This window comes from Cygnus olor, chromosome 22 (assembly GCF_009769625.2).
Source record: "Cygnus olor isolate bCygOlo1 chromosome 22, bCygOlo1.pri.v2, whole genome shotgun sequence".
Lineage (NCBI taxonomy): Eukaryota > Metazoa > Chordata > Aves > Anseriformes > Anatidae > Cygnus > Cygnus olor.
In genome coordinates this window covers 2,602,805-2,621,198 of record NC_049190.1, presented here as the reverse complement: position 1 = coordinate 2,621,198, position 18,394 = coordinate 2,602,805, and the positions used below count along the sequence as shown (strand labels likewise).

The window sequence follows — 18,394 nt, the reverse complement described above, 5'->3', positions numbered from 1 at the left end:
TTCTCCTAAAGGCTCCTAAATGCTTATAACTGGTGTTCGTATCTCAGCTTCTTCAGGTAGTAGTTGATAATTCTTAGCGACAGGCTCTGATACACTTTTAATAGGTAACTATTGATAGTAACAGCACTAAAGTAATGTGCGAGGTTTAGCAGTAAGAGCTTTTAAGAGCTAAGTGCAGTAATATAAGGGCTATTAATAGGTAAACCTATGGAAAGATAGAGTGAATTTTAATGGGGTGGAGTTAATTCTCGTCACAGACTCTCGCGTGGTGCAGGCTTGGGGATTTCTGATGGAGGTGGGGGCAGCAGGGGGTGGTGTAGCTGTCACAGCAGCACCCCCACAGGGCCCCGACTGGCCCGCCCCTGGCACGGCGCTGCCCCGGGGGGGCTTGGGGTGCATCCAGAGCGGGGAGGGGACCCGGCCAGGACAGGTGCCCCCACCCAGGACATCCCCACCCCACCTGGGGACGTGCTCAGCGAGAACGAAGGGGGTGAGGATGGGGGAAGGGGGACGGGGAGAGACCTTTGCAGCGCCTCGGAGGCACTGGGCACTGACCGCACAGCGCTGCCCCCGTGCTGACCGGGGGGAGGCCAGCGGAGGGTGGCAGCGGATGGGGGATGGAGCCCCCCGACGGGGCTCCTGCGGCCATAAGGGCTTGGGGGTGGGCCCGGCTCAGACCGTGCTGCAGCCCCCACGGGACCCCGCTGAGGCCTTTGGGACCATTTCACGCACCCGGAGCCACCGGACACTGCCGGCCTCAAGTGCCTCCAGCACAACCCCAGTACAGCCAGCCCCAACTGGGAACCAGTCCAGCCAACCCCAATGAGCCTCGCTCGGCTTCTTGAGGCACGGCACCGGAGTCCACTTGACCTCGGTTGACCCCCATGACCTCAATTGACCCCGGTGTCCTCATTTGACCCCAATTAACCTCGTTTGACCTCGCGAGCCATTTTCTTTTGAATCCTCTTGACCTGAGATGACCCCGGTGTCCTCATTTGACCCCCGTGTCCTCGTTTGACCCCAATTAACCTCATTTGACCTCACGAGCCGTTTTCTTTTGAGCCCACTTGTCCTCAGATGACCCCCGGTGTCCTCATTTGACCCCCGTGTCCTCGTTTGACCCCAATTAACCTCATTTGACCTCGCGAGCCATTTTCTTTTGAATCCTCTTGGCCTGAGATGACCCCGGTGTCCTCATTTGACCCCCGTGTCCTCGTTTGACCCCAATTAACCTCATTTGACCTCACGAGCCAATTTCTTTTGAGCCCACTTGTCCTCAGATGACCCCCGGTGTCCTCATTTGACCCCCGTGTCCTCATTTGACCCCAATTAACCTCATTTGACCTCGCGAGCCATTTTCTTTTGAATCCTCTTGGCCTGAGATGACCCCGGTGTCCTCATTTGACCCCCGTGTCCTCGTTTGACCCCAATTAACCTCATTTGACCTCACGAGCCATTTTCTTTTGAATCCTCTTGACCTCAGACGACCCCGGTGTCCTCATTTGACCCCCGTGTCCTCATTTGAACCCAATTAACCTCATTTGACCTCGCGAGCCGTTTTCTTTTGAGTCCACTTGTCCTCAGATGACCCCGGTGTCCTCATTTGACCCCCGTGTCCTCGTTTGACCCCAATTAACCTCATTTGACCTTGCGAGCCGTTTTCTTGAGTGCAATTGACCTCAGATGACACCCCCCCCCCCCCCCCCCGTGTCCTTGTCTGACCCCAATTAACCTCACTTGACCTCTCGCGCCATCTTGGTTCGAGGCCACTTGGCCTCAGTCAACCCCACCGGTCCCCCCGGTAGCCCATCACACGCCCACGGGCCCTGTACGTGCCCCATTATTGCAGCGCCAGCCTCCCCCTCCCAGGCAGCCCCTGCCGGACCCCCACGGCCTCTGCCAGCCCCAGGGCCCGCGGTCAGGGCCAGCGGGGGCCCCGAAACCCCCCCCCCCCCCAAAGGCTCACAGCTCCAGCAGGGGTCATGGGGCCCCAACAGGGTCTGACGGGGTCGTGCACCCGCTACCAGAGTCCTGGGGGTGTGTTGCGTCGTGGGTGTGTAAGTACCCTTGAATTCATGCTACATCCCATATACATCATGTCACGTATTGTTAGGGCCATACTGCATTATATTTTATGAGTTATGTTCTATGTCCTTCTATAAATGATAGGCAGTAATTATTAGTCTCTTGGAGCCGAGTTTCTGAGGGGCAGACGGAGGCCAACGGGCCCTTGCAGAGCAGGATTTGGGTTTCAGGATCTGCTAGGCACCGTACGGGCCCTGCAGACCCCAGCAGCAGACTCCTCGGGCCCCTTTCAGACTCCGTTAATGGTTGGTAACGACCCCCTTCACGTGAACCTCGGCGTTTAATTATTTCTTGTGGATTACGTCACCGCCTGGTTGGCTCCGGCAGAGGACGTTGCACTCTAGCAGTAGGCTTCTGAGCACAAACGTCACGCAAACCTTTCCTGCCCTCGTCCCGCGAGCATCCCTGACATTAATTAGGATTAGGTAACCGTGCGGAAGCGGGTTCTAGGTCAGTGACGTGTGTAAGGGACGCAGGGGATGGACCAAACGTCCCAACTTGGGCACTCTGAGCGAGGTGACGAGCGGGCCGTTCCTCTTCCAGGGCTCACAGAACCACCACAACCCAGCCGCTCCGCTACGACAAAGGAAATTTTATTTAAAAATAAAACTTTGTTTTGTTTTCTTTTTACTGACACAGGTGAATGAAATCCCAAAGAAGCTCTTAGTGGGCAGCATACAAGGATGGAAACAATTAATAAATAACATTAGTATAACCTCTAAACATTAACAATGCATTTGCAAACAAAATGAGGACTTTAAACCGAGTGAACCTTAAAGCTCAGCTACTCTCTGTAAGAATATTTACCTTCTGTTTTTCCTTATTCTTTACAGATCCGAAAGGATTAAATACTGCTATTATATTTTATATTAATGACACTATTATATTTTTTTTAAAATATTTTGTGAAAAATCTCAACATTTTTAACACTGATATCATACAAATTGGTGTTCGTCATCCAAGAGAAAGAACAGCTGCTCCTCCCCCACCAGAAATTCCAAAAAAAAGATTTCCAGCAGGAACTTTAAAAACACGTGTCCGTATTCCCCAACTAATTTTTTAACGTGGCACCTTCGGGAAGGTGCCCTGGGCGTTGCATTTTTTCTTGCTCAACCGAAAAAAGAAATAATAAAATAATAATAATAATAATAATAATAAAAAAAAAAAACCCACCCAACATTTACAGCGATGGCCCTGCCTCAAGGTTTAGCTACAGTAATGGACTCAGGAGGCGACACGCTGCGCTCCGAGGCGATGCGGCTCCCCGAGGCAAGGCTCAGCCAGGGGCACGCAGGAGAGCGGGTTACGGGGAAAGCAAATCCGCTGCTCCCTGCCCAGCCACGCAGCCTCCCCCTCGGGATATGTCTCGCTGCAGATCCCGCTCGGCCGTGGCGGCTCCGGGCACCCCGAGCCACCGAAACCTCGAGCGAGGCGGACGCCGGGCGCAGGGACGCGGCGCGGTGCCCCGCGTTTTGTGCCCCAGCTCCTCCCGGACCACGGGTTTGCCGCTTGCTTTGCGTCCTGGCTTGGCAGGTAGAGGTGGGGGGGGGGGGGGGGGGAACCCAGCATTTTTTTTCTTTTCAAAGAGCAGAACTCGTATTTTGTCACAAGCCAAACCACTCCTGTCCCACGGCTCTCCTGGCCTCCGCACCAGCCCCGACAACTCCCTGCCGGCACCAGGCCGAGAAGGAAACCTCCGCAGCTGCAACGCTACAAAACACGGCAGGAGTGACAACTGCCCGTCTCTCCTGCCCCTTCTTTCCGCACCTTTCGGAGGCACCCTTGCAGCTGTCTGCTCGGGCTCTTTCCTTTCGCAGGGGGTGCCCAGGCGCAGCCCAGCGACGCAGCGTTCCCCTCGGAAAGGCACGAGACATTTGGCTTCTGCTTTTTTAAAGTAGCATTGGCAGGTTAGCTTCTTCAGAATAAAGAGCAAGGAGGTGAAGGGGGGCGGGGGGGGGGGGGGGGGAAGAGAAAATCACATCAGGCCCACCTTTCTGAAAGAAAAACAGGAAGAAAAATACGCTGCACAGTGCCTGGGCAGAGCCGCAAAACACGGGCAGACCCCGCTGCACGCCAGCGGTGCGAGCAAAACGCTCCCAGGCCTAAAGAAAAGCCAAGGCTTAAGCTTCTTAAATTAGTTTGAGAAACAAACAGTGCGCAGAACGGACACGCGCAGGGAAGGTAGCGACACATGCCACGAAGATTGCTCTCCCTAATTGCCAAGACCTGGACAAACACCCGCGGGGACGTCGCAGAGAGGCAGACAAACCCCGAGGGCAGCCCCGCGACAGCTCTGCGAGGCACGGCTGAATCGGGCACCGCGGGGCTCGTACGGGACAGGGCATCGCCGCTGCGGGCACGGGCGCTGTGCAGGCCACGAGCTGAGGCTTCCAGGCTGGCCGGACTTGGCTCTTAACGCAGCCTTGGCGGCAGCAGCCCCGCCTGCACGCCCCAGCCTCACGCCGCACTTGAACTCGCTCGGGCTGAGTTTCCACAGCAAAGGCGGCGCTGAAGCGGCTCCAAAAGCAACGCGGGGCTGGCGGCAGCGCCGGGGAGAACGCGGAGGAGAGGGGAAGGAACAGCAGGGCTCCGTCCCAAAACGACAAAGCCGGGAACTAACTCGGATATGCTCGGGGTGGTCGGACAGCCTGCAACGTGCGGAGCTGCTGAGAGCTGCCCAGAGCTGCCCCCGTCCCCGCACAGCCCCCCCGGCGCTGGACACACCAGGGGCCGAGGCTGCCAGAGCACTTGGACAGCAAGAGCAGGGCTGGTGCGTGATTACTGCTGGCTGTTGGGGGCAGGAGAAAGGAAAACCCTTCCTCCCCGAGCGCAGGATGCGGGGACATCACCTCGTCTGCAGCTCAGCGCCTCCAAAAGGCCAGATCCTGCTTCCGGCAGCTCGTGACCTCTCCGCACCGCTGCCGAGCCCCGTGTTGATGGGCAGAAATCTCACCAGCGCGCTGCAGTTGCACGCTTCAGCCCTGGCCCTAAAATAGCAACAGTAAGAGCTGCACTTAAGGGATCTCCTTACAGTTTCAGAGACCGTTTTCTTACAGAAAGGAGGGGAGCGAGGAGCCAGCTTGCGCTTTTAAACTGCCCGGACCCCCCCGCGTCCATTTATAAAGCTGCAGGTTTAGAGAGAGACCCACACCGCGCATCGAACAAACATTTTAGGCTTAATTTCCCTGCTAATATTCTAAGTCCCCCCACCAACCGCGAGCTGTTTCCCCGAAATCTGGGCCCAGCTCCCGGATTCTTTAAAAGGGCTAAACTGCATCCAGCTGCCCCGAGCACGCCGGCAGCGTTTCGAGCTGCAACCCTTCGCCTAGCGACTGCTGCTGCCCTTGGAGTGATGCAAGTAACGCAGGACACGCTTTGAAAGGCTGGCAGCCTCGCGGCGTACCCAGAGGGCTGCCCGTCTGTCAGGCTGGGATCTGCGTGTCCCTGCTCGATTGAAAGCCTCTCCAAAGGCACCACGCTGCTCACACACAAGCACATTACGAACAGAGTTAAGTAGCTGAGCATGCTGGTCAGGTTTTGGCCGAGGAACAGCTGAGTCCTGACTCTTAAAGCCCAGTGTGACTGCTTTACGACTACAGAAGCGTCCCCGATCCGCTCTAACGCAAGCTCTGGCGACTCCTCGGAGAAATGGAAACGGAAGGAAGAGCCCCCCGTGTTGTTGTGACAGCCATGCAGAGAACCGCTGCGTTTATTTTGCTGCAAAGCAGGCACGATACCCACGACGACATCAGCCGCACCCACCGGCTCCACGAGACAGCCTGGCACAAAAGACAACTGGCTCCCACGAACGCTCTCTGGAGGAGACGACGGAACCAGGCGGAGACGAAGGCCACCAGGCCGCGACAGCCACCATGCAGTTAAGATAAATAAAACATCGCGTTCACCAGGTGCAACATTCCTAGAGAAAGAGAGCGTGGGAGTGGCCGGCGGCGGCTGCTCGAGCCCGGCAGGGCTGCACTCGAGCCTGAGCACCGCAGCACGAAACGCCCGAGGCTAAAAAAAAAAAAAGGAGAAGCAGCAGCCAGCTCTTCGCTCTCCCTCGAATTCTTCCCACCCTCTCCCACCCCTCAAAGACACGCGGGACGCGCAGCACATCCAGCGCCCTGGAATCCGACGCTGCCGGGGAGAGGACACGTGCGACAGAAATCCAACTCCCAGCGCTGCCACCAGCAAAGCGCCCTGCAGAAGCCAGGCACGCTAGCTCCAGGCGAAAAGGGATGACCTAAATCGTGAGCAACAAATGCTATTATTACAGGTAAGAGGGCAACGCCACAGCTAACGGGAAGCAATCAGAAGATTTCTTCCAAGGTCTCCTGTTTATTCCCAGCGGAACGCGACCGCTCGGCTGCTCCGAAAAGCCTCAGCCAGACAGCCAGCAGCGAGCAGGTCCAAACCTAGTACCATGAACCACAGGACACACCACACTGACCCGGAGACTTGGTTTCTCAGAGCATTCACTTCGAATTCACAGCACAAAACACTCCCCCCGGCCTCCAGGGCATCGGTTCTGGGATCCCTCGTTGCAATACCTCTCTCTACCAGCACCCTGGAAACAAATCCGTTCTCTCAGCCAAGAGGTAGGGGGGAAAGGACTCCAAGACACACACTGTATAAAACACCGCTCCGCTCCGTTTCATCCCACTGCTTTGAAATCTGGAACCACAAAAACCTGATAACTGATTCGGGAAGAGGCAGGGCTGACCTCCGCACGCAGTCTCTAAAGGAACCCCCTTCCCCTTCGGTGCGCGGCCGGGCTGCGGCCGCCCGGGCAGCTGGTCCGCAGAAGTTGCAGGCGTCGGAGGTGATGTGCTATGTGGCCACGTGCGCCGGGGAGGAGACGGAAACAAACTCCCGGAGAATATTCTTGGCCATTTCGATATTGTTATGTGCAATGAGCAGCGCTTTCTGAATGTCCTGATATGAGTAGCCTTGGTTCATGAGGTTCTCGATCTCGCTGGAGAGCTGCAGCGACGCGCTGGTCCCGCTGCTGGCCCCACCTGGCTGGCAGCTCCCGGCTTTTCGCTCTGAATTTATTCTCCGCGGCAGAGGCTTGGGCGGCCTTTCTGGAACTTGAGAGCCATCCGAAAAACCTGGAAGGAGAAATAAACGCGTCGCTTCAAGGAAGGGCAGGGACTCTTTTTTCGGAAGAGAGCAGGACTGACATCAGACTGATAAATGGCGCTCAGACCTGCGCCGCTATCTCGACTCAGCCCCATCCTCCCGCACCACGGTACCGATCAGCACACGCACAAAATGGAATCACAGCTCCCCCGCTCTCCAAAAACTGAGCTCTGTCTCAGAAGGGAACGCTCCCCTTCCTCTGCCAGCCCCTCGGCCAGGGCCACCCACACGAGCTCCTGCCGAAGCCCCCCTAGCCCCCTGGGGAACAAAAAGAGCAGCCAATAAACCAAGCAGGACACCGAACGTCGCAGGGATTTAACTAGTGCCTGGTAGAGAAAACGCATTATTTACTGTGTTAATCCAACGTCTGATAATTTTGAGTCCTGACCACCTGTATCACTGCAGAAAACGTTTTTTCCTACTTTGCACATGACAAGGAACTCTTCTGCGTGAGTATTTGACATCACCTTAAAGCAAGCTGTGTCCGTCTGCTGGAAAAACCTCCTCGAGGTACTCAGGATAGATTTTTCTAACAGCTGAACTGGTGTGCAACACACAAATCCTTAAGCCTGGGAATGTCCAAACAATCCCCCTTCAAGACTGGCACCGCAGCCCCGTTCAGAACAGCAGCAGTCATCGTGGGGCCTTCCTGAAAAACTTCACCAAGAGCGCTAAGCTGGGGAAGGCTCCTCAGAAAACAAATTCATTGAGGCTTCCTCACCAGCCACAAGGCAGCTCATCTCCCCGACCGTCACAGAACAAGCTCCTGACACATAAAAAGCTTTTTGTACGTTTGAGAAAAAGGACTACCCACTCCTCTCCCCCAAAGCGTCTTTTGAAATAGCTGTTTCAGCCCGAGCCGGCTCAAATTTCAGAGACCACGGGTCAATTTGAAAGGGCAACGACCAGCTCAGCTTTTTTGGTAAATGATTAAGAAACTAAATTGTAGGGCACCATGCGTGAGAACATAAATCTGCCAAAAGGCATCCCTTACTAGCCAGGCTTCGGCAGTGGCCAATACCCAAAGTTTCAGAAAACTGCAGGAGCTTCCCAGGGCAGTAACAACCAGCATTTCCCCAGCATTTTTCGTTAGCAGATCTCCAGACCCTACAAAGCAGGACAAAAGCACTATAATTTCAGGGTTGTATAAACAAAGAAGGGTCAATGATTAAGCTCCGCAGTTCATCTGGGAGCAGGATGTGAGCTCCCTCTGCCCTCCTTATCCCATGTTCTACAGACACAGTCACAGAGTGAGGCAGGGAGAAGTGGCACAAGCTAACAAATCTCTTTGAACTGATAAATTCTTCTCTGAGCTGAAGAAGAGGAAACTTTGGAAAAGGGGATCGGTGAAGCAGGTGAGCAGAAGACTCCGTGGGACGAGCAGGCCTGGGTACAGGAGGCTCTGCCTCCTGCCAGCCTCCAGAAGGAACGAGAAACTCGCTCCTCTTACTTGGCAAACGGCCGGACGTCGAGACGTGCTGAATCCTAAAGCCCCCCAACAGGAAGTTTCAGAGCTTCCTCTGGTGCCCCTGACCGGTTGTAGGGAAGAAGTCAAGCGTTATTTGGAAAGGCTTTTGGAGAGACAAGGCTTCGGTTTTCCCCCTGGAGAGAGTGTCTCGCAGCCAGAAGGACAAGATGTCCCCTGCCCCCCGGGGACAAAAAGCTGACCTTGCTGAGCCGCCGTGTCCTTGCTCAAGGAAGCCCGAAGCACCAACGGGACACTTGTGCCATCTGCTGGCAACAACCGCACCCGAGCCTCCGAGCCAGACAGACGGGGTGCACGGCCAGCCATCCCACCTTTAGCTTGAGCAGTGATAAGCAGTAATATTCCCAAGCTCTGTTCCACGCCCTGGCACAAACTCTGGGCTATGCCCTGTACGACACTATGATGACCTAAGGAACATCCTTGAAGCTGCGAAAAGGTTTCGCTAACTGTGATTTAAGTGTGATTTACTAGCTCAGTGATTTAAGTGAGTAAGGAAATGTACTACAAGTCGCAAACCAAACTGAGCAAATGAGGACCAGTGTAATTCCGCCTCGCAAATCTGATTTTACAGCCTACCCCCAAAATCCTGACTCAGTGACACAAGTTTCAAGCCATCAGTGCGTGCTATAGCATCCGGAGTACGGCTGTTCTCTAACCTGTTACAGGGTCATTCTCCAAAGACATTCGGCTGAAGGCAGGCGTGGCGTTGGAGATATCAGACAGTGTGCGACGAGCAATAGCAACTGGTAGTGGTGGTTTGGGGATATCGTAGCCATCTTCTTCATTTTCTGATTCTTCCGGGCCATTGCTGGCAGTGGCTGCAGCCAGATCCCCTTCATCTAGAAGAAGAGACACAGTCTGAGCTCTGGGACTGAACCGAGCTCCGTCTCTCCAGGCAGACTCTGCTCCTCTGCAGTCCATAAAAGCACTGACAGGACACAGAACAAAGGCCCTGCTGCCAAAACCCCAGGTTCAATGGAAGCTCCTTCCAGAGGGTAGCGCTAGATAAAAATTTCTTACCATAGATGTGGGCTGACAGCTGCTGCAGCTGCTTACAGCAGCAAAGCCCAGAAAACAAAATCTTCAAAACAGCCATTTTTTAAACAACTGTTGAGTATTTTTACAGTACATTCCAGCCCGGCTGCTCACCAACATCCCCACATGCAGCCTGCAGTACACAGGCACAAATGCTTCCACATACACCCTAGCTATTTCAACGACAAAAGCAATAACATTTAATTTAGCCTAAAATGCCATTCCAACTGGCACTGGGACCAACGCATTGCGTCCCAGGTTTATTTGTTGATGTTTTTGTGTGTTTTTTTTTCAGCACACCCACTCACCAGAAGCGTTGACGGTCTCAAACGCAGAGGACACTGCTTGGGAGTGAATGTTGTACATCGCTTCGTACATGCAGCCATCCGTCTGCTGGTCGCACTCCAGGACTCTGCGGGAGAGAACACACATCTCCCTTCACACAGGTGACAGTGGTCAACCATCGCCCAGCTTCTGTGACTGAGATTATCCACAGATACCTGCTTCAAAATGAAACCACCACTGTTCTGTGAAAGAGCATTTGTTTCTCTAAGTGCTCTAGCGATGCCTGTTGCAAGACAGCAGATCAGCATAGAAGAGTTTAACTGACACCACCAGAAAAAAACCTTTTCCCAGAATTTTGCGCTTCAGTGGCTGCTGCCGTTATCAGCAGAAAGAGGTGGAAGCGGCTATATAGCCCTTTTAATACTGTGTAAGGATTCTGCAAAAGAGCAGTAGCCACATTTCATTTGCAGTTCGCTATGTTAGTCTAGATCTGGTGAGCATCACTGGGGGAATCCAGCCAACAGAGCAAGCAAAATCTCCACCCTGGTAAACAAATACGCTTCCCCAGAGCTGCGAGGAGGAAGAACAGTACATGCAAACAGCGTCTCACCGCAAACTCTGAGTCATTTCCACAGGCATTTTGATCTCTGGTTTTTGTACAGCAGGACCTGGAGGCACCACCGGCAGAGAGGAAGGTGACATGTATTCAGTGTCTTCGTCGCTTTCAGACTGTTCCCCAGGAGGCAGTTTTGGTACAGGCAGTGGTCTGGAGGCAGGAGAAACAAGATATAAACACCAGAAAAAACATTTACTGTAAACCTAATTAATATCAAAGTGGCCTTTCAAACCCACAGCCGAGGTAACAGCGCTGAATTGATACTGCCTAGAGAAATAACCTGGCTTCAGCACTTGCAGCAGCCCAGCTGCAAGGTCAAGCTGGCATAAGGTCACTATGAAGAGGCAGTTAACAGCATCATACACATCACCTGCTTCACAACGTACATTTAGAAAGACCAACTCAGAATTACATTTACAGAAGAACTAGAGGTAACTATAGCCTGATTCCTATTGCCACAGCCAAAGGTAACTATCGACGCCACCCACAAATCTTCAGGATGCAGATTTCATCTACTTTCAATCTAGACTGTGTGCTTGGAATAAATAATCCATCCGAGACTGAAACTAAGGCTTGACAGAGTTAGGCCAAATTCTGTCCCCGGCACCAGCATGCACAGAGACCTACAATGACCCTCCTAGGGAACAACATACCTGGCAGCTAAGGAGTAGATAGCGTTGGCAGAGGAGGAGGGTTTAATTTTGGGGTGCTCACACTCTGAGGTTGCTGGTGGACCACTGTTCAAGCTCTGAAAGAAAGAAGTCCACAAGAGGAATTAGAAACACCAGGTCTGCCCGTGTAGTTACAAAACTGTTTGCTGGTCACCCAACTGGGGATGGATGTCAGCCAGTCAGCCAGTTCTCGGGGACGAAGCAACTTCATTTATTCAAAAGCATTTACTGACACCTTATAAATCCAGAAGTTCTGATACTTTTCCCTCCCTGACAGCACAAGCAGAGTTTTTCTCCTGTTGCCTACTGCCTGTTTACACAAGAACTACAGGAACTCTTATCTTTGAGACTCTAATGACTGTGCTAAACTCAGCTGAAATTGGCCAAAAGGCCAAAATGTTAATAGGGAAAAGAGGAAAAGGATGCAGACAAGCATATATACAGAGACCGAATGACAACTGTGCAAGTGTCAATTCCTTAGACGATCTGGCTAAAAATGTACTTGCTTTCAATTTTTCAAGAAAGCTGGAGGTTTTAAAAGGAAAAGATAGGCAAAAGGGATCAAGGAAAGCAAAACTGCCTGTGATTTCTCTTAGAGAACAGTATGTTGGACCACTAAGTTACACATCATGATATTACTAATAATAACAGACCCAAATTTAACTCAGATTTTACCGCGTTAAAGTAATCATTGTTTCTCTGTGCACGTTTCATAGGCCTGAATCCTGAGAGGAGGAAATTATACTTTTTCAGCATACCAGCTCCTAACGCAAAACATTCTTGGTTTTTCAAAATTCAAAGGTGAATTATGATCATGAAATTGCGGCTCCTGACTGCTCAAAGGTAACTGGTAGATAAACCGAGATTTCAGCCTTGCTCCCAAGAGGCAGGAAAGCACAGCCCTATGAAGTCCTCCCATTATTCTCCCTTGCCTGGCATTCACCAGTTCCTCTCCATCTCTCCCTTGGCACAGGAATGCCCTATTCAGATGCAAATGAGAACAGGGCACCTTGGAAGGCCTAATTCCTTAAACCCAACCTTCGCCCCCATTAGGTCTACTCACCACTTGGTTGTCCAGGCTGAGCGTGCTCCCAAGCCGATGGCTCTCAGCCCTGGAATCCATCTGAGAGGGCAAGGAGAAGGGAAGCGAGTGCCTGTTCGACAGCTCCCTCCCAGTCCAGTGGTCACCGGTGCTGAGAGCTGCGGAGGGGGCTTTCGGAATCGGCCGGGAGGGCCACGGATCTCCCTGGCGGGTGGAGGGCACGGGGGGCGGCTTGTCTCTGGAAGGACAGTCCCCTGGCGTGCAGGGCAGGGGCCGTCTCTGAGGCCGACCCTCGGTCCCGATGGAGTGGGGTCTGTCCGGAGGCGGCGGCGGCGGCAGGTCGCGGAGCGTGGGTGGGATCGGCAGAGGCTTGTCTTTGTGAAGGGTGCCAGGAGCAGCCTGGGAAGCAGAAGAACGCAAAAACATGGCTTAACAAAGGGAGTCCAGCCACAGAACATAGAAAGGTGGGAGGTGGGTGGCAGAAGGGTGAGGTCTGTTTTTGTTTCATCTGTTTTTTACAAGAAATTATCTCAACGGATGTGGAGTGATGCCAAGCTAGCTCTCCAGGGACACCTTCCCTACAAGCTTGTGGAGAGAACACAGTAATTACACGCAGCTACGGCTAGGCACTAAACACCCCAGATTATCTTTCTTGAATTAAAAACAAAAAAAAGAACAACTCAGGGCATCATTGGATTGGATTCCAAATAAAAGGATACTAATTGTTTCAAAAAACTTCAACTGTGTATTATTTACACAAGTCAGTAAGTCACAGAAATGGCTATTTTGCCATCAGGGATGTCACAGAGAACATAAAAGATTTACCAAAGCACTCTCCTTTCTAACTGCCCCACCAAAATCCCATCTGAAAGGGCAAGGCGTGTGTTTTACCTTTGAAGAGGTCCCAGGGCTGGAAGCCCCAGGAGGGTTGGACACTCGCTGCTGCAGAAGATCCAGTCGTGGCGGCACGGGAGGGAGGGTGGCCTGTGGAGCTACCGAGAAGGGAGAAGGAGGACGCTCAACCTGAAAAAGAGAAGACCAGGAAAATCAACAAATGACAAAATCCAGCAGAGCTCCTCTTCCTTGGAGAGGCTTTCAGGTTCAGTGGCTTGTGCTGGCTCCAGTATCACTGCTGGTAACAAATGACTGTGTTAATGCCAACCACACAGCAGTAATTTAAGGCAATTTCACAGCACAACTGCATTTGTCTTGCAGCAAGGCTTGAGCATCACTAACTGGCTTAACTGTGGCACAAAACCACAATTGCACACTTAGGGGCACAATAAAGGACAAGCTGTTTTGCTGGAGTAACAAACCCGCCTTGAGCAGCAGCAAGCTGCCTTTCTTTTCGACACGAGAGGGCGTGATCTGCTGCAAATCCTACTCATCACTGCAGGCACCGCTGTGCAAAGTACCTTGACTGCTGTCATGGCTGTTGCAGCAATCATTAGCGTGCAGCAAAACCTCCATTTTTGTCCCTCTTTTTCTACCTGACAGAACTGTGCCTCTTCTGTTTCTTATGAAGCTTCTTTCACAGGAAAGGTTAGCACTACGTAACTTTGAAAACCTTTACACACGTCTGAACTCACTGATTGCCAGCAAATACGGCATGCTGGCCCACTGCAAACCACAACAGGATGTCACAGCAAGGAAACTGTGCTTTGCTTCCCCAAGTTATGTATACAAAAACAATCCCCAGGACTACAGTTTACAGTATTTCACAGGGTGGAAGCTAAAGAGAAATCTGACCATAGGTTAACCAGCGCAGAGCATTCCTTGTGACCAGAAAAAGCAGCCTATTTTAGTGGATTCAACTACTAAAAATTAGTCAAATTCAAAACCACTTTCCCATGCAGTAAAACAACGCTAACTGTAGATGCGCAAGAGAAGCGACGAGCATTTAGAAAAAAATGTGCAGGGATGCACAAAGAATGCCTGTCACTAATGGCAGAGAGTTATCAGACCTCTGTTTATCAGACACCATATGAAAAGATGACAGACAAACTGACTTGCTCAGCAAAATACCCTGCCCTCTACCCAGTTACTCATCAGGACCTTGGGAAGACTGCATCTGGTTGGCTGCATTCACCGCTGGGGAAAACGGATGAGCTTTTGCTAATACGAGTGAAGTATGGCTAATAAGTGAAAAGCAGCATTGCTAAGCATGCAGAGAAGTGTTCCAGACCCAGACCTTACATTTCAATAGATCAAGGCAGCCTTTTCACCCTCCTAAAGGCTGACAAACACCCAATCTTTCAAGGCAACATACAAATGATCCAGGTGTGCTCGCTGCCGCTTAACAGAACAGTGTGAACTGCACTGACAGCACTGAACCTGAATCCCTATTTACTTCACCCTCTCCATATTGATTAAATTCCCTCCTGTTAGAAGGTCTGACAACCCTCGCGTGCACAAAGCGCTAAGACCACATCCCCTATGAGGGAGAACACGCGGTCCTTGTACACACTGCCGCATCTCCTAGCACACAATCAGGCGCCCTTACTTTGGTACCAGCGAGTTCTTTCATCATGAAGAGGGAATCATCGGCTCTGTCGTCGTCGTCATCATCATAGTTGGGTGAGGGAGTTCCTTCTGCCCCTTGCCGTGATAATCCTCCTCCTCCTCTGGGGTCAAACGGGTCTACTACAATCGGTTCCGTGCCTTTGATTTCACAGCGGCAAAAAGGGCAGCCCTGGCCTTCTGATTCCTTCAGGGAAGAGGAGAGATCTGTTACAACCACCCCTGAGATGCAGAAATTAAATACACGAGTAATATACAGAGAGGTTTAAGCCTGCTTATAGGCAGGTATCTTTCAACTGAGGGGAAGAGAAAGGCAAACTGTGCTATAAATATGGAAGATTTTCCGTCTGGAGCAGAGGAACAGCTTTTTAGCAAGTCCTTGCACTTCTTGCCTGTTCCTACACTGAGACCAGGCATCTGACCACCTTCTCCCTGGGCAGATGAAGCTGGCATTTGTATTTCTGAACTACAGGCTTATGTCCTCGGTTACACTCCCTCACCTCCATACCTGAAGGAAACTAAACGGTTTTGGGAAGAGGATATACCGCTTCTGTAAAAAAGCAACTAGCCTCACTCAGATAAACAAGAGACGACGCCTCACCTGCCACGCAGTGAGACAGGACGTGCACATCAGGTGGCCGCACGGTTCGATCTTCACATCCTTGTCATTTTCAGCACATATTTTACACAGCTGGAACGTGGAGCCCATCTCACAATACAATTCATATTGTTCCTTGGAGAAAGACAGACAGACATTGTTGATACTGTAAAACAATACGCAAGATTTCTCACAGCTACAGGAAATCCAACACAAGACATGCAGGACAAAATAAATTCCAAACACAAGAACAGAGTGCAAAAGAGAACAGAAGTCTGCAAAAATTTCACTGTGATTTTAAGTGCTAGAGACATCCACCAAGCCCTGAAGAAAGTGGGCTTCAAGTTATCCCAGATTTTTACTTAGGTTTCCCAAGAACAGCCTGGGAACGCAGGGTTCAAGGGCACAGCCACGGTGGAGAGCACAGAAGAATGAATATTTTGCAGATCATTGTACAACAGCGCTAAAAACAAGCCTCGAGGCCAATGAGCATGGCAGGATAGGACAGAAGACTTTGCTCACCTGCGTAACTTTAATGTGGTCCTGAGGTGTGGGCTCACACAAGCCAGTCAAGTCAGGATTCTGATTCCGGCCATCGGGAAATAAATAACTGTAAGCAGTCGGGGGAAAAAAAGATCTCTCTCTATATATGTACACATATACACCCACAAATAAACGTGCATAAAAGGTTTCTTTTGGGGGTGGGGGAGAAAGGAAATAAAGAATGAGGGTGAGAACCAAGAGGAGGGAATTCAAGGTACTCTGAGTTCCAAGTAAGTTTTGGAAGAATATTCCTATCAGGCAAAAAACAAATACGCCATTCTTTAAAATAAAAAGAAGCTCGTTTTCCTTCCTGGGAGTAATTATTGTTTTAAACACGAGGTTATGGTCCTAGTTTACTATTCTAAAGTCATCCTGCAGTGAAATCGTCATATCCAGGGTAAGAAAACTGAGCCTGTAATAGTAGTTGTGGTAGCACAGGTCAAGGATCCGACTGCAGAAGAATGTATGACAAGGGAAACGCAGGCATACACTCATCGTCTGCTGCTGCAAAGGACAATGCAGATCTCCAGTGCAAATGATAGCTGAGTACTCTCGAGTGCCAGAACAGTTAAGCATATGAATTATTCCACTGACATCAATGGGACTATTCACTTGCTTCAAGTGTTTTGCTGAATCAAGGTCTAAATAAAAAGGAAGAGCCGAGAGATGTCCAAAACGGGGCTCGGTGATGTCAACAGCAATTGCTTGACCTCTGCAACACGCTGCCTCTCCCGAGGAGGAGACAACGTGTGATGAGCCCAGCGGGTGTATTTTACCATTCAACTGACTTTCAGGCCTTACCACAGGATTAAGATGGATAAATCACAGGAAAAAACGGTGAAAGGACAAAAACCTTGTTATTGACAAGCTACTTACAAGCCTTCCCTGAAGCCATCAATCAGTGCTTGGAAAAGGGGTTTGTTGTGGGGGATTGTCTGAAGGATGTTCCCATCTGCAGTGACGTAGCCAATGGCCCACTGACCAAGTCGTGTGCAGCTCAACCGGAAAATGTAACTGAAAACACAGAGGAGAAGAAATTTCAGTTCAGACTGGAACGGGCAGAAAAGACTAAATGTCAAGCAGGCAGCCTTTGTCCGGATATCTTAGGACATCAAATAAAAACTAGTAGGAAGAGCTGGATGATTTATACCAGCTTTTCTCACTTTACCCCCAGGCAGATCAAAGGAGAACTTTGCAATCTGATACAAAGTGAGAAAAGCTTCCAAGCACCGGGCTCCATGTGAAATGAAACCCAGGGTCCACAGCAAGAGAATTCAGCATCCTCATAATCATTTGTTTCAAATTATCTTAAGGAAAATAAAAAAAAATAGACCACACAAGGATTCAATTTTTAAAAGCAGCACAGGACTAGAGGTGCACTCTGGTGCACCCCTTGTTCAGGGTCCTGGCCAGCCCCCAGGTTAGGCTCAATCTGGCAGCGTCTGCCTCTGCCTCCTGCTCAAGCCCGAGGCAGCAGCTGGGACGTTTGTGCGGTGGGCTGGAGGTAAGTTGTGATGTGGAGAAGAATGTCTGAGTGCAGGACAAGCTAGAGTTTTTCTCAGTTTAACATTTCTGAGGAAGGAGGACAAAGACAAACCCAAACCCAATCTCCTCCGTCAGTGAGTAATCCCCGATGTTATCGAGAGCCATCAAAAGGGCCACTGCTGCCAAGCACCAACCTGCCAGGTTTGTGAATGAATTTCTGAAGCCGGGCTTTCACCTCATCATAGGTTAGGAATGCCATATAACCAGGGTGAGTCACCGCGAGGCTATTCCAGTTCCTGAGCAAAGAGGACCATGGCTATAGAAAGAACAAAGAAGTATATTAATAATACCACACGCTTCTAAGAGGCATCAACACACACAATATTCCTTAAGAAAAGGGGTCGGTTTTTTAGTTAAGGCATCAGGTTCCTTATCCCACCCTAAATCCTGTAGAGGAACTAGAACCTGTATTTTCCTGCAGCAGCCTTAACATTTGAAATTCTCTCGTCAGTGATAAAAATATCACCGAGGACAGAAGTTAATCAAAATCCCTTTAAAAAACGCCAAGGGAGAGGTCGCTGAGGTCACAAAAGGACAGCTCAAGAAAAGCTACCAATATGTGCTGCTTCTGCAGAGAAAATTACTCATTCTGAGACGGTGATGGAGACAGGAATTGTCTAAGATTATGCACAGGACCAGAAACCATGACTAGTCGGCTGCCTAACAAAAACTTCCTACGTGGCCTCAGGAAAGTGATCTCCCCTCTCTGTCTCAGTTTCACCGTGTGTAAGATGCTTGTGACTATTCCTGAGCCACCTAACCTCACTTGGGCGTGGCAAGGATTGCTGCTTAGGCTGAGGGTTGAACAAATAAACCAGCATATACA

The 18,394-nt window shown here is 51.0% G+C and overlaps 1 protein-coding gene across 1 annotated transcript in view; it reads right to left on the bottom strand.

Moving 5' to 3' along the window:
- Positions 1-4,532: 4,532 nt before the first annotated feature.
- The window catches only part of CBL (Cbl proto-oncogene), a 38,167-nt gene continuing 24,305 nt past the window's right edge, over positions 4,533-18,394 (bottom strand). Inside the window, exons 5-16 of the mRNA XM_040534338.1 lie at positions 17,703-17,824; positions 16,900-17,037; positions 16,003-16,090; positions 15,484-15,615; positions 14,866-15,069; positions 13,254-13,385; positions 12,384-12,761; positions 11,303-11,397; positions 10,644-10,799; positions 10,057-10,160; positions 9,370-9,552; positions 4,533-7,196 (exon numbers count right to left, since the gene is read on the bottom strand). Coding sequence (XP_040390272.1) covers positions 6,916-7,196; positions 9,370-9,552; positions 10,057-10,160; positions 10,644-10,799; positions 11,303-11,397; positions 12,384-12,761; positions 13,254-13,385; positions 14,866-15,069; positions 15,484-15,615; positions 16,003-16,090; positions 16,900-17,037; positions 17,703-17,824 — 2,013 coding nt within the window. The 3' untranslated portion in view covers positions 4,533-6,915. The remainder of the gene's footprint in view (positions 7,197-9,369; positions 9,553-10,056; positions 10,161-10,643; positions 10,800-11,302; positions 11,398-12,383; positions 12,762-13,253; positions 13,386-14,865; positions 15,070-15,483; positions 15,616-16,002; positions 16,091-16,899; positions 17,038-17,702; positions 17,825-18,394) is intronic.